The following is a 15,770-nucleotide window of genomic DNA, read 5'->3' on the forward strand; positions in this document are numbered from 1 at the left end:
AGGGTGTCATTCAAACCTCCACACTACATCAACTGTGGTTGACAGTCAGTGACCTACTTAGTGGGTCACTTAGTGACATCACATGGTGTGTAGGTTCTCTTTCATGTCCGTTAAGACGTCTAAAACAGCCTTGTTCAGGGTGTTGATATGACGTCTAATAGTGGGGTTAATGTGAAATGTCTGTGTTTCCACCGACAGGAGTCCAAAAGTGGACACGTTATGCCAATTCATTGTACATTAACATTACAGTCACTTAGCAGAGGCTTTTATCCAAAGCGACTTACAATAAGTGCATTCAACATAGTTAGGGAAGGAAACTACTAATCACCTGGGGCCAGTTTCACCACCTCACACTAAGTTCAAACTTAGCCTAGTTATATCTTAAAAATATATATATATATTTAAAGATTTGCACACATTTTCACATAAAAAAACAAAAAATAGCAGATGTACACGCTCATAGCGCGGCACTCGGTGCCGCGCTATGAGCTTGTATATCTGCTATTTTTGAATAGCCAAAGAAATCTAAAAATGACACTGATACTTTCCTGCTAAATGGGTTAAATGGCTTTTTAAAAAGCCATTTAAGCTATAACTAGGCTAAGTTTGAACTTAGTGTGGGGTGGTGCAACTGGCCCCAGAAGTCTTAAGTGCATTCTCTTCTAAAACAAGCAACTAAGAGTATACCTAGCGCTAAGGTAAAAGTGCAATATATCAGCTACCTACTTTCATAAACAGATGAGACAAAATAGGAAAATCAAATGAGCAAGAGCTAAAACAAATAAGTATCAAATAAACAAGATCCAATAAAACAAAAGCTGGTACAACCAATTGTACTACAAAATATATTGGCCTTGTTAAAGGAGCAGTTCAACCATTTTCAACCTTATCTTTATATCATTGGTCCTCACAAATGTTCATTATAAGATGATGACACCTTATTGTCTGTGTCTTATTGGAGGGCTGTGGACAGTTCAGAAACATGTCTTTTTCCGTGAATACCGGAGAAATATTTTCTTGTATTTCACGTCACACAGCACGCGCTGATGACGGAGAACTTTAATCCATGTGGTCAGTGGTGTAAAGTACATTTGCTCAAGTACACTTTTGAGGATTTTTTACTTTACTGAAGTATTTCCAATATTCAGTACTTTTACTTCTACACCATTACATCTCAGAGGCAAATATTGTACTTTTACTCCACTACAATTATTTGAAAACTTTAGTTACTAGTTACTTATTATTACAAAACATACATTAACCATTTCAGCCCTACAGTATATACATTTCAGCCATTTGAAAATAGCAGATCTACAAGCTCACAATGCATCGCGATGCAACAAATGGTGAGCTTGTAGATCTGCTATTTTCAAAAGATTTTTATGCATTTTGAAAACTTGAAATGGGACATTCTGCATAATGAGTACTTTCTACTTTTGTTACTTTAACCACATTTAGATACCAATAATTTTGTACTTTTACTTAAGTAAATTTTGACTTGTAACAGATTATTTCTGCATTGCAGTATTGATACTTTTACTTAAGTAAAAAATTTGAATACTTTTTCCACCACTGGTGGTTAGTAAGAGTGACAGCAAAAGGGAGAGTGAGCGCAGACAGACAGACAGACAGACAGACAGACAGACAGACAGACAGACAGACAGACAGACAGACAGACAGACAGACAGACAGACAGACAGACAGACAGACAGACAGACTGTACCTGGAGTGGTTGCATCTTCCCAGGCAGAGAGGAGTGCAGACCCACATGTTGGAACAGTGAGGGCTTGTACCTCTGTTTGAGACGGGCCTTCTGTATGGTACAGTCTTTCTGCAAAGACAGACACACACACACACACACACACACGCACACACACACACACACACACACAGGTCATATAGAGCAGAGGTTCTAAACCTTTTCAGGCCGTGACCCCCCACCCTGACAAGCACTTGGAGTTGGGGCATTACATTTAGTTTGACTCTAGATTAAAAAAAAGTGAAAATAGTCGATCTACAAGCTCACAACGGCTCGCTTTTGCGAGCCGTTGTGAGCTTGTAGACCTGCTGCCAATTTTTTGCCTCTTTCTTAAATTATTTGACAATTTGGCCAATGTTTGACCAGTTTTTATAGTATAGTTTGTTGATGACTTTTGATGCAGTAATGGTCTCTTTCTTTTCTTTCTTTGTGAGGTATTAAAAAGGTCTTAAAAGTCCTTAAATTGTCACTTCACTGTCATGTGGGGACCCCCACAAACCCTGGGGTATAGAGTAGTTGCAGCACCGCGGTTAAGGATGAAACAAAGATACAGGCAAGAGTAGAGAGATACATAATATAATATCATATAAAATAGGGTTTAGCCATCATTCTAGGAGACTCACTGCGTCTTTCTCAGGGTTGCAGGCTTTGACCCACAGGATGTGATCCAACAGCCAATCAATGGGCTTGTCTCTGTGGAACATCAGGAAGAACTGGGCCACCATGGGAAGGTCCCGGGTTCTGAACATCTTGCCTGGAGGAATCACACAATGAATGCTACATATTTGTGACCATTTGTGTGTGTGTGTGTGTGTGTGTGTGTGTGTGTGTGTGTGTGTGTGTGTGTGTGTGTGTGTGTGTGTGTGTGTGTGTGTGTGTGTGTGTGTGTGTGTGTGTGTGCCGTGCGCACCTATGAATCCAAGCTGTGAGAACTCCAGGAAGAGCCAAGGGTCAGATGCATGCTGGGTAGCGTAGTTCTTCATTGTGCTGAAGTAATCGGCCTTTGCCATGATGTCATCTTCTAGCTAGAACACACACACACACACACACACACACACACACACACACACACAAGTTTCTATTACAGGAGCTTGGAGAACCTTAATCTTAGTACCTTAACTTAGTAACCTTAGTTAGTAATCTTAGTAACCTTAGTTACTAACTTTAATTGTAATGAATTGTTTATGTTTTATTTTAAATATTGTACTTTTTACTCCACTACAATTATTTTAGTTACAACTTTAGTTACTTTGCAGATTTTGATTATTATTACAAAACAAAGGTTAACCACTTTGGTTTTCTTACCTTTTCTATGATGTTATGATATCCTAGGATGAATGCTACAGCTAAAAACTGGTCCTTGCGCTAAATCGCGTATTTTAATAGCTTTTTTCTTTTTTTGGGGGGGTGAGATCTGACGTTCATAGTGACAGAACACTATGCGACGTGATTGTCTTGAATGCGCCCCGCCGGAAGTCTCGCTAGACGAGATTTGAAATCTCGTCTTTGAAATGTTTAGCTGTGGCGGACCCGGGGTGGAGTTATGACAGTTTCTGCTGTCCCATTCATCCTAGGATATCATGACATCATAGAAAAGGTGAGAAAACCGTGGGGCAAAAATCCCCTTTAAACGTTGGCTTTTTTCAAAAGATTCTCATACATTTAAGACATAATGATAACTTGTGAATGCATAAGGAATACTTTTTAAGTACATTTTGATGCCAATACTTTTGTACTTTTTACTCAAGTAAATTCTTATTACCGGACTTTTACCTGTAACAGAGTGTTTCTACATGGAAGTATTGAAACCTTTACTTAAGTAACAAATCAGAGTACTTTTTCCACCACTGCTTATCATATACCGTTTGGTTTGTCCCACTCTGAGAACCCATCGTCAAAAGGAATAAAAAAAACAACAACATATTTTTCCTTTGAAATTGTCAGTAGCTGAGCTCTGAATCTGTCTTGAGCATTGGTGGAAAAAATACTAAATGTTTTTACTTAAGTAAAAGTATCAATACTGCACTGTAGAAATACTCCGTTACAAATAAAAGTCTGGAATTGTAAATTTACTTTGAGTTAAAGTGCAAAAGTATTGGTATCAACAAAAGTAGAAAGTAATCCAGTGCAACGATAGTTCATGTAGACACGGAAGGCAGAATGTTTATGTACTTCATTCACACTCCCCGGACGCCCCCCATTCGCTATCAGTTATACAGTCGTACTCCTTTAAGTCAGTACGTTCAACCTCTTGTCATTCTCATTCGCTTCAAGCTAATTACTCACGCCCTCATACCCACAGTGCAACTCGGGCGGTTCATTTAAGCAGCCTCTGTTCTCTGTTCAGTCTACGTGCTTCGCTGTTTAAGCGGTGTGTACAGCTGCTTGTTTTCAAATTCCCTCCACCTCCCCGGCCTCCTCCCCGTGGCATCTAGTTATTATTGTTATAGGTTGATTCTGTGTTTGTACTGTGGTTCTATGATTCTGTGTATTGTACTGTGTTCTATGGATTGTACTATGATTGTGGTTGTTTAATTATGCATTGAAGGTTCAATGTTATGTTAAACTGTATTTTATGCTTATGCTTTCTGTCTCTCCTCTGTCTCTCCCTCTCTCTTCTTTCCCCCGACACGGTCGAGGCAGAAGGCCGCCACCCTAGAGCCTGCCTGACGTTTCTCCCAGTTAAGAGGGAGTTTTTCGTTGCCACTGTCGCAAAATTGCTTGCTCAGGGTGGGATTGTCGGGTCTCTTCTCTACATGTAAAGTGTCTTGAGACAACTTGTCGTGATTTGACACTTTAATTAAATTGGATTGAATGCTCTGCTCTGCTCTGGGGATTTGTGATTGAAGATCTGTGTCATGTTTGCACAAGAATCAGTAATATCACATGAGCAGAGTCACACCGCCAAACTTTAATGCAATATCATTGCATATTGGGTTATGGTTAATATGGTAATGGTTAATAAATGGTAAATGGTTCATTAACTGTCTGGTTATTTCTGAGCTGAAGTGTCTAAATGAACTCATTATGCAGAATGTCCCACATCACAAGTTTTCAAAATGTATAAAAAATCTTTTGAAACTAACAGATCTACAAGCTCACAATGCGATTCATTGTGAGCTTGTAGATCGGCTATTTTCAAATGGCCGAAATGTATATAGGGCTGAAGTGGTTAATGTGAAAAAATAAAAAAGAAAGTTACTAAAGTTTTCAAATAATTGTAGTGGAATAAAAGTACAATATTTGCCTCTGAGATGTAGTGGAGTAGAAGTAAGAGTACTGAAAATTGGAAATACTCCAGTAAAGTAAAAATACCAAAAATTGTACTTAAGTACAGTACTTAATGTACTTATTTTATATCACTGGTCTTGAGAGATTAAGTTTCGCCCTGAACTATCACACCCTAACCCCACCGTTACCCCCTACACTACCCTTACACCTTAACCCTTCTATTCCTCTGAGGCTGTATAAACCACCTGTCTTCATGTAGGTGTGGTGTCACCTTCCAAAAGACCTTTAAGGTGTGTTTCTCCTCCCATCTCTCTGTGTGACGCTTAAACAAAGAAAACATAGAAAACAGCAGATCTACAAGCTCACAACGCGTCGCGCTGCGACGCGTTGTGAGCTTGTAGATCGTCCGTTTTCGGTGTCCGCGCCGACGGCACTGCCGCACAGCCGGTAGGGAGTCTAAATCCGGATTAAGGAAGTTCAAGTTCATTGTCACTTTGCAAAACAATACCAGGGCGATGCTTGCATTCCAAGCTTACATTTCCCAAGTGTGTGTGTGTGTGTGCGTATGTGTGTGTGTGTGTGTGTGTGTGTGTGTGTGTGTGTGTGTGTGTGTGTGTGTGTGTGTGTGTGTGTGTGAGCAGGGTTCGTACAGGGACAGTAACAGAGTCAATGTTGTTTACTGGTAAATATCTGTAAAAGGTCAGTCCAGGATCTAATGGTAAACCAGCTTCATGTGTCTGAACATCATGAATCCTACCTGAACATAATAAACTCCTCTGTCCTGAACGTAGAGCATGAGGAAGCTGTAGTCCAGGTTCTGTTTGGTTCTCCATCTACACACGCACGCACGCGCACACACACACACACACACACACACACACACACACACACACACACACACACACACACACACACACACACACACACACACACACACACACACACACACACACACACACACACACACACACACACACACACACACACACACACACACACACACACACACACACACACACACACACACAGCATAATTCATACCTCATGCAGAGACATAATCATCATCATACTATAAGCCAGGGGTTCTCAACCTTTTCAGACTGTGACCCCCCCAAAGTAATCATATTTGAACTGGGGACCCCCCAAAGTAATCATATATGAACTGGGGACCCCCCACCCTGATAAGCACTTGGAAATGTAGGAGTTGAGACATTACGTTTAGTTTAACTCGGTTCCACAGACAAAGCTCACAAAGGCTTGCGTTGCGAGGCGTTGATTCAGAAGAACATTGTACAAAATATTAGCTTTAAAAAATATTGATTCATTGAAACCTTTATTTATTCTGGAAAAGAGCGTTGAGGTTTACCCTCATTTGCAATGCTGACGAGATTACACACACAAACATCAACAATTAAAGGCACATACAGGTATAAAACACAGAAACAACAAAATAAGACCATAACAGAACATTTGTAAGTTAAAAAACAATTACATGTTGAGGTAGGGAGATTTAAGAGCAGGTTTAAAAAATATATACATTCAAACTAAAGATTTGCAAAAAAATAAAGTAATAGAGGATGTATACAAGCTTGTAGATCTGCTATTTCTGAATAGCCAAAATAAATCTTATAATGCGTTCCCGGTTCTTAAAGGGTTAAAAGGACGGTTTACTCACTTGACTCTGTCCTTGGAGTCTCCAAAGGTCTCTGGGAGGTTGGTGAGGTTGGGGTAATAATGAGGGGAGGGGGAGACCACCTCCAAAAGGCCTGACTGCACCTCCTTCTGGAAACTGTAACAACAGCCAGCCATCATGGAATGGAAAGGGTTAACCTGCAGACCTTAAGAGTAACAGTTCCTATGTTTCTGTTCAATCTTGTCTAAAGGGATGGTTAATGAGGAGCAGAGTCTGTCTAAAGGGATGGTTAATGAGGAGCAGAGTCTGGGTCTAGACTTGGTCTCATTGGATTGAAAATAAATACATGGTTTCTTTGTCAAGCCTGGTGTTTTATTTTAATTTAGTAAAGTTGTTACTGTAGGTATCTATAATGTATTGTTTTGTACTGAATACTATGTATTTGTAAGAGCAAGTTCTCAAGTACTTGAAATCAAGCACACACAGTAGAGTAACTTTCACTTGTAGTGGGAGTAATATTTGACCAGAAGTATTTATACAAACTGCCTCCCGGGTTGCCAGATCATGTGCGCATATCCCCCAACGGATGCGTCGACCGGGTATGGACTAGTACTTTGTAACAGAGACAGAGACAGAAGTTAAGTAAACTTGCCCTCAGGGCAGCAAAATGAGAAGTACTCACTTCTTGCTTATTGTGTCTGCAACACTGGACACATACTGAGAGTCTGTCTGAGGACAACAAAGAGAAGAGGAGAAAGCAGGACTTTAGTTACATGTTCTGGATTATCAGTGGTGTAAAGTAACTAAGTACATGTACTCAAGTACTGTACTTATGGTAGGGTAAGTGATTTACTTTGGTTAAAATAAGTGTTAAATAGCTCTATATTGTGATAGTAATCATTGCTATAGAGTGTGTGTTCAGTAAAAGGAGTCTCCATGTCTCTCCAGCTCTTTATTAAACAGAAAATGCATTTTCAGTGCTCTCTCCTGATTGGCTTAAATGTTGTCACCTTCCTGAACATGTACTATATTGTGTTTCCTAAAGAGCTGGAGAGACCATGTGACCCAACAAACACTCTGTAGCAATGATTACTATCACAATATAGTACTTTAACCTTTTTAACAAAACAAATAACAAAAAAAAACATATCACTTACCCTACCTTTAACTACAATTTTGAGGTATTTTCACTTTACTGGAGTATTTCCAGTTTTCAGTACTTTTACTTCTACTCCACTACATCTCAGAGGCAAATATTGTATTTGAAAACTGAAGTTACTAGTTTGTAGATTTTGATTATTATTACAAAACATACATTAACCACTTCAGCCCTATATACATTTTGGCCATTTGAAAATGTGTCGCATCGTGACGCATTGTGAGCTTGTAGATCTGCTATTTTCCAAATATTTGTATACATTGTATCCATTTGAAAACTTGAAATTGGACATTCTGCATAATGAGTACTTTCTACTTTTGGTACTTAAGTACATTTTGATGTCAATGCTTTTGTACTTTTACTCAAGTAAATTTAGAATTCCGGACTTTTACTTGTAACAGAGTATTTCTATATTGCAGTATTGATACTTTTACTTAAGTAAAGAATTTGAGTACTTTTTCCACCAGTGTGGATTATAAATGGAAAGAGGGAGTAACAGAAAAACAGGTTCTTCTGTTACTGATAAGGCTAAGAAAACATGCATGATGATTGATAGCAAACTGACACACCTGTGACACACCTGTGACACACACACGCACACACACACACACACACACACACACACACACACACACGCACACACACACACACACACACACACACACACACACACACACACACGCACACACGCACACGCACGCACACATGGAAAATGTACTAAAATGTTTTACTTAAGTGTAAGTATCAATACGGCAATGTAGAAATACTCTGCTATAAGCAAATGTCCGGAAATCAAAATGTACTTGAATAAAAGTGCAAAAGTATTGGTGTCAAAATACTTAAAGTATGAAAAGTAGAAAGTACTCATTATGCAAAATGTATAGTTTTCAAATGTATAAAAATAGCAGATCTACAAGCTCACAATGCGTCGCAATTGTGAGCTTGTAGATCGGCCATTTTCAAATGGCCAAAATGTATCTAGAGCGGGTGGGTAATGTGTGTTTTGTAATAATAATCCAAGCACACACACATTCAAGATTTTCAAAAATAGCAGATCTACAACCTCATACCACGGCACTCGCTTGTAGATCTGCTATTTTTGAGTAGCCAAAGTATAAAATAATGTTAAAATCTAAAATGACTGAGGCTTTCCCGGTCTTAATGGGCTAATAAAGTATTCAATCAAAACTGTCATAATTGGGGGTCCGGGGACCCCCAGGGGTCCTTGGGGGGATACTAGGGGGTCCCCAGCAAAATGTGTTAATATAGATTCACAATCATTTTAAACCCTTTATACATCATTTTATACTTTGGCTATTTAAAAAAAATCTTTGAATATATATGTATATTTTTAAACCTTTTTAACTCAAATCTTTGCTTCTGGGGGGTCCCTGGGGGTCCCTGGGGGGTCCCTAGGGGGTCCCTGGAACAACATATTTTGATGAGGATCGGCAGCCAAAAACATAATTTTGGGGGTCCTTGACAAGAAAAGGTTGGAGCACCTCTGATATACTGTAGCAACAATATTTTGCTATGAGCTTGTAGATCTGCTATTTTTGAATATCCAAATAAATCTAAAAATGACACAGATGCGTTCCCGGATTGAAAGGGTTAAACATTAACGACATATTCCAGAATGACATCATCATTTCTCACCTCACTCACTGCTATGTTTACCTTTATGCACCTGCACCGTTTCACACACACAAGAGAGTGTGTGTGTGTGTGTGTGTGTGTGTGTGTGTGTGTGTGTGTGTGTGTGTGTGTGTGTGTGTGTGTGTGTGTGCGTGCGTGCGTGCGCATCTGCATTACCTCGGCAACGAAGATAACGATGAGCATGTCTTGGCGTTGGGAGGGCGTTAGGTTGAAGAACAGAGAGCTCAGCGTGTTCAGCAGGTAGCTCTGTTTCTCTCTCCTCACTGTAGGTATTCCTAACACTATGGACACTATGAACACACACACACACACACACACACACACACACACACACACACACACACACACACACACACACACACACACACACACACACACACACACACACACACACACACACACACTCTTTATCCTGAGTGAGATTTTTTGCTATTTTAGCCAAACTTTGGCCCACAGAATGGAGACACTAGACACTATACTAGGGTTCATGTGGTTGGTTCAAAATGCACAGCAACATCTTGTGTTCATTCATTATGAGTCCTTTGCTTTGCACATCATTTTATCAGCTGTTTCTTTTCCTGGCTCCTGTAACCAGTCCAGGACATTTTATCTTATCTCTTAACTTTATAACCCAGACAGCAGACATGCTACAGACCAGAGGCAGCATTTCATTAAACCAACTACAGTAGAGGCAGGGTGAGAAGAAGTGACTGCTTAAAGGGATAGTTCACCCCAAAAAATATGGATTAGTCCACCCCATGGAGACGTGAATTCATGGATATTTTTTTGTTGCCAGTAATTTGATGACCCACAGCGGTTCCGGATGGAGACACAAAGAGTCTTCCTTTGCGTCTCCTACCGGAACCGCTGGCGGGCTGGCGGCCCTTCCCGTGAGCAGCTACCGGGCAGAGAGGCGGTGTAACTACCACCCGGCGGTGGATAAAGACCCGGCGGCCTTCTAGCGCTGTGTGTGTGTCCGCTATGCTGGCCGAGGAACAGCAATGGACGGACAGACTTTCAGGCTCATGGGAGCAGCTACGCTACGGAGAGCGCTTTGGCTCCGGGCTTCAGTGTGGGAGTGGACTGGGAACTCTGTTTCCTCTGGTGGTCCAGCCTTGGACTGGTTGTTAGAGGGGGGTTTCCACAACTTGGGAGGATGCCCAGAGACCAGGCAGGAGGGCTGGCAGAGTGTTGTGCCGTCTCTGCTATGATTGGCAGCCGCCATGCGGAGACACTGCTGCTGGTGTCCATGGAGGGCTGGGTCACATGACCAGAGACACTACTGTGTCCATGGAGGGCTGGGTCACATGACCAGAGACACTACTGTGTCCATGGAGGGCTGGGTCACATGACCAGAGACACTACTGTGTCCATGGAGGGCTGGGTCACATGACCAGAGACACTGCTGCTAGTGTCCATGGAGGGCTGGGTCACATGACCAGAGACACTGCTGTGTCCATGGAGGGCTGGGTCACATGACCAGAGACACTACTGTGTCCATGGAGGGCTGGGTCACATGACCAGAGACACTGCTGGTGTCCATGGAGGGCTGGGTCACATGACCAGAGACACTGCTGGTGTCCATGGAGGGCTGGGTCACATGACCAGAGACACTGCTGGTGTCCATGGAGGGCTGGGTCACATGGTTGTCGTTTCATGAGGACATGTGCCTTGATTTTGTGGATTTTTGTGTGGACATGAATAAATTAAAATGTGTGTGTGTGTGTGTGTTACCTCCAGTGCGTCTGTGTCCCAGCACCACGTTGGGGGTCAGGCTGTCTGGATGGTGGGCCAGGTGAGGCAGGTAGAAGTGGGCGTTGACCTGCATCCCAGACCCTCCCACCGACAACATGTCTGCTGACACACACGCACACGCGCACACACACACACACACACACACACACACACACACACACACACACACAACACACACACACACACACACCTTATTATTGACAGGCTCGTCCCCCGTCAAAGTTCCGTTTTTTTGGGTGTAATTGAGGTCAGAAAACCAAGAAGAACCCCAAAAAATAGAAATGTCATGTATCGGTATATTCTGACCTGAGGAGCTGTTGCTGCTAGGCTGTATGCCAGGCTGAATGCCAGGCTGTATGCCAGGCTGTATGCCAGGCTGAATGCCAGGCTGTATGCCAGGCTGTATGCCAGGCTGAATGCTAGGTGGGGTGATGTTTTGTACCAGCAGCTCCTCCAGCACCTTGCCCAGGTCTCTGCTCACGTTCTGGGCTGCAGCCTCAGCCTGGAGGAGACGCTGGTATAGGACCCCCACACCTCCTGGGTCCATTGCTGGAGGAACTGTGAGAGAGAGACACAGAGAGAGAGAGAGAGAGACAGAGAGAGAGAGAGAGAGAGAGAGAGAGAGAGAGAGAGAGAGAGAGAGAGAGAGAGAGAGAGAGAGAGAGAGAGAGAGAGAGAGAGAGAGAGAGAGAGAGAGAGAGACAAACACAGAGCGAGAGAGACAGAGAGAGAGAGAGAGAGAGAGAGAGAGAGAGAGAGAGAGAGAGAGAGAGAGAGAGACAGAGAGAGAGAGAGAGAGAGAGAGAGAGAGAGAGAGAGACAGAGAGAGAGAGAGAGAGAGACAGACAGACAGACAGAAAGTGTTAGCCAGTGTTGATCAAGCCACACTGTGTAAATAAAAGGTTATATGTCACAAGGAACAAACTGGTTAAAGGGCAAATCCACTTAGGTAGAGGTTTGGGTTGTGTAGTTACCTTGCCATGATGTAACAACAAATCCATTGATTAGGAATTGGTCATTCAAAATATGCTCCTCTTTGGTCAAACAGCTCTCAAAGTCACGCTTTTAGCATGTAAATGAACACAAACAAAGTTGATTCAGACAATATAGAACAGGGTTTTTTTTTCGTTCTTTGATTAAAAAATATGTATATAATTGGTTGCCAAAGCCCAACAGCACCTTCCCGCGACCCCACATTCGGTCACGGCCCATAGTTTGAAAACCGCTGATATTGAACATCACCAAACCCAGTACTGTTTGTTTTTTAATAAAAATAAAATAAATAAATAAGAGAGCTGTTTCACTGTATAATGTCAATGAGGAGTATATTTAGAATTATCAAATTTCTAATCTTTTCTAAATTTTGTTTTATTATGAAGTTGAAACGATTATGTCCAAACTAGTGATATACCAGGTTCAAAGTGGTTAATAATATACTTTAAACCCGGCATAACGTGTTCTAGAGAACAAAGACAAGAAATCAAAGACAAGAACCACTGCTATAGAACAAAGAACTGGTGAGGAGGGCGTGGCTTTGGCATGGGCCAGGGCGTGGCTTTGGCATGGGCCAGGGCGTGGCTTTGGCATGGGCCAGGGCGTGGCTTTGGCATGGGCCAGGGCGTGGCTTTGGCATGGGCCAGGGCGTGGCTTTGGCATGGGCCAGGGCGTGGCTTTGGCATGGGCCAGGGCGTGGCATGTTGGATGGATCATGTATTAACCCTTTAAGACCGGGCGGGAACGCATCCGTGTCATTTTTAGATTTCTTTGGCTATCCAAAAATAGCAGATCTACAAGCTCATAGCACGGCACCGAGTGTCACGCTACAAGCTTGTAGATCTGCTATTTTTGGAAAGAAATCGTGAAAATGTGTGCAAATCTTTGAATATATACTGTATATACAGTATACATGTTTGACTCAAATCTTTGCTTCTGGGGGTCCCTGGAACAAACTATTTTCAGATGGGGGTCCGCGGCTAAATACATATCATTTCTGGTGGTCCTTGACATGAAACAGTTTGAGAACCACTGATATTATAGCAACATACTGTACGTTTTTTTTTAAACTGTTAGGATTTAGAAGACATTTGTAGAATCCCCCCAGAAGCAAAGATTTGAGTTATAATATAAATATATTCAAAAATAATTTTCAAAAATAGCAGATCTACAAGCTCGTAGTGCGGCACTCTGTGCCGCGCTACGAGCTTGTAGATCTGCTATTTTTGAATAGCCAAAGTATGAGATAATGAATAGCTAAACATCTAAAATGACACAGATGCGTCCCAGACTTTAAATGCTTAAAGAAGCTCTAAATGCAGCAGGACTGCATTACTTCACTAGGGCTGACGCTGTTCAAAGCCAGAGGATCAGCTCTCCACTGTCTATTGTTTGGTACTGGGCTGGGCTGGGCTGGGGTGAGACATGCCAGAGAGGGGTGAGACATGCCAGAGAGAGGTGAGACATGCCAGAGAGGGGTGAGACACGCCATGAGAGGGGTGAGACATGCCAGAGAGGGGTGAGACACGCCAGAGAGGGGTGAGATATGCCAGAGAGGGGTGAGACATGCCAGAGAGGGGTGAGACACGCCATGAGAGGGGTGAGACATGCCAGAGAGGGGTGAGACACGCCATGAGAGGGGTGAGACATGCCAGAGAGGGGTGAGACACGCCATGAGAGGGGTGAGACATGCCAGAGAGGGGTGAGACATGCCAGAGAGGGGTGAGACACGCCAGAGAGGGGTGAGACACGCCAGAGAGGGGTGAGACACGCCAGAGAGGGGTGAGACATGCCAGAGAGGGGTGAGACATGCCAGAGAGGGGTGAGACATGCCAGAGAGGGGTGAGACATACCAGAGAGGGGTGAGACACGCCAGAGAGAGGTGAGACATGCCAGAGAGGGGTGAGACATGCCAGAGAGGGGTGAGACACGCCAGAGAGGGGTGAGACACGCCAGAGAGGGGTGAGACACGCCAGAGAGGGGTGAGACATGCCAGAGAGGGGTGAGACATGCCAGAGAGAGGTGAGACATGCCAGAGAGGGGTGAGACACGCCATGAGAGGGGTGAGACATGCCAGAGAGGGGTGAGACACGCCAGAGAGGGGTGAGATATGCCAGAGAGGGGTGAGACATGCCAGAGAGGGGTGAGACACGCCATGAGAGGGGTGAGACATGCCAGAGAGGGGTGAGACACGCCATGAGAGGGGTGAGACATGCCAGAGAGGGGTGAGACACGCCATGAGAGGGGTGAGACATGCCAGAGAGGGGTGAGACATGCCAGAGAGGGGTGAGACACGCCAGAGAGGGGTGAGACACGCCAGAGAGGGGTGAGACACGCCAGAGAGGGGTGAGACATGCCAGAGAGGGGTGAGACATGCCAGAGAGGGGTGAGACATACCAGAGAGGGGTGAGACACGCCAGAGAGAGGTGAGACATGCCAGAGAGGGGTGAGACATGCCAGAGAGGGGTGAGACACGCCAGAGAGGGGTGAGACACGCCAGAGAGGGGTGAGACACGCCAGAGAGGGGTGAGACATACCAGAGAGGGGTGAGACACGACAGAGAGGGGTGAGACATGCCAGAGAGGGGTGAGACACGACAGAGAGGGGTGAGACATGCCAGAGAGGGGTGAGACACGCCAGAGAGGGGTGAGACACGCCAGAGAGGGGTGAGACATGCCAGAGAGGGGTGAGACACGACAGAGAGGGGTGAGACATGCCAGAGAGGGGTGAGACACGCCAGAGAGGGGTGAGACATGCCAGAGAGAGGTGAGACATGCCAGAGAGGGGTGAGACATGCCAGAGAGGGGTGAGACACGCCAGAGAGGGGTGAGACACGCCAGAGAGAGGTGAGACATGCCAGAGAGGGGTGAGACACGCCAGAGAGGGGTGAGACACGCCAGAGAGAGGTGAGACATGCCAGAGAGGGGTGAGACATGCCAGAGAGGGGTGAGACACGCCAGAGGGGGGTGAGACACGCCAGGCGCCACCTGGACAAGGATACTGTACGCGTGAAACCTGAAAAGACTGAAAACTGTTGTGACTGTTTTCATTGTGGAGCATGTGGCAAGCAGCCATACTGATGAAGTTACCGTTTATCAGTGGAGGGAAAAGTACTACAATGGTTTACTTAAGTATCAATACTGCAATGTAGAAATACTCTGTTACAATTAAAAGTCCGGAATTCAAATATTACTTGGGTAAAAGTACAAAAGTATTGGTATCAAAATGTACTTAAAGTACCGAAAGTAGAAAGTACTCATAGTGCAGAATGTCCCATTTAACAACTTTTCAAATGTATAAGAATCTTTTGACAATAGCAGATCTACAAGCTCACAATGCCTCGCATCGCAGAGGCATTGTGTAGATCTGCTATTTTAAAATTGCCGAAATGTATGTAGGGCTGACGTGGTTAATGTATGTTTTGTAATAATAATCAAAATCTACAAAGTAACTAGTAACTAAGTAAGTTGTCAAATAACTGTATAGTGGAGTAAAAGTATAATAATTAGTGTGAAGTAAATGTACTTAGTTACTTTACACCACTGCTTGGTAACTGCCCCAGAGCAGGTCTAGTTACAGCCTGT

At 43.6% G+C, this 15,770-nt stretch overlaps 1 protein-coding gene across 1 annotated transcript in view; it reads right to left on the bottom strand.

The window, feature by feature from the left end:
* Positions 1–15,770, bottom strand: part of LOC308076493 (alpha-1,3-mannosyl-glycoprotein 4-beta-N-acetylglucosaminyltransferase B) — a 49,430-nt gene that overhangs the window by 23,311 nt on the left and 10,349 nt on the right. Inside the window, exons 2-10 of the mRNA XM_080416816.1 lie at positions 11,500–11,751; positions 11,173–11,292; positions 9,595–9,728; positions 7,306–7,352; positions 6,666–6,779; positions 5,748–5,823; positions 2,670–2,784; positions 2,383–2,513; positions 1,724–1,831 (exon numbers count right to left, since the gene is read on the bottom strand). Of these exons, the coding sequence (XP_080272942.1) occupies positions 1,724–1,831; positions 2,383–2,513; positions 2,670–2,784; positions 5,748–5,823; positions 6,666–6,779; positions 7,306–7,352; positions 9,595–9,728; positions 11,173–11,292; positions 11,500–11,751 (1,097 nt within the window). The remainder of the gene's footprint in view (positions 1–1,723; positions 1,832–2,382; positions 2,514–2,669; positions 2,785–5,747; positions 5,824–6,665; positions 6,780–7,305; positions 7,353–9,594; positions 9,729–11,172; positions 11,293–11,499; positions 11,752–15,770) is intronic.

The sequence above is a fragment of the Gymnoscopelus braueri genome (assembly GCF_963280865.1).
Source record: "Gymnoscopelus braueri genome assembly, chromosome: 20".
NCBI lineage: Eukaryota > Metazoa > Chordata > Actinopteri > Myctophiformes > Myctophidae > Gymnoscopelus > Gymnoscopelus braueri.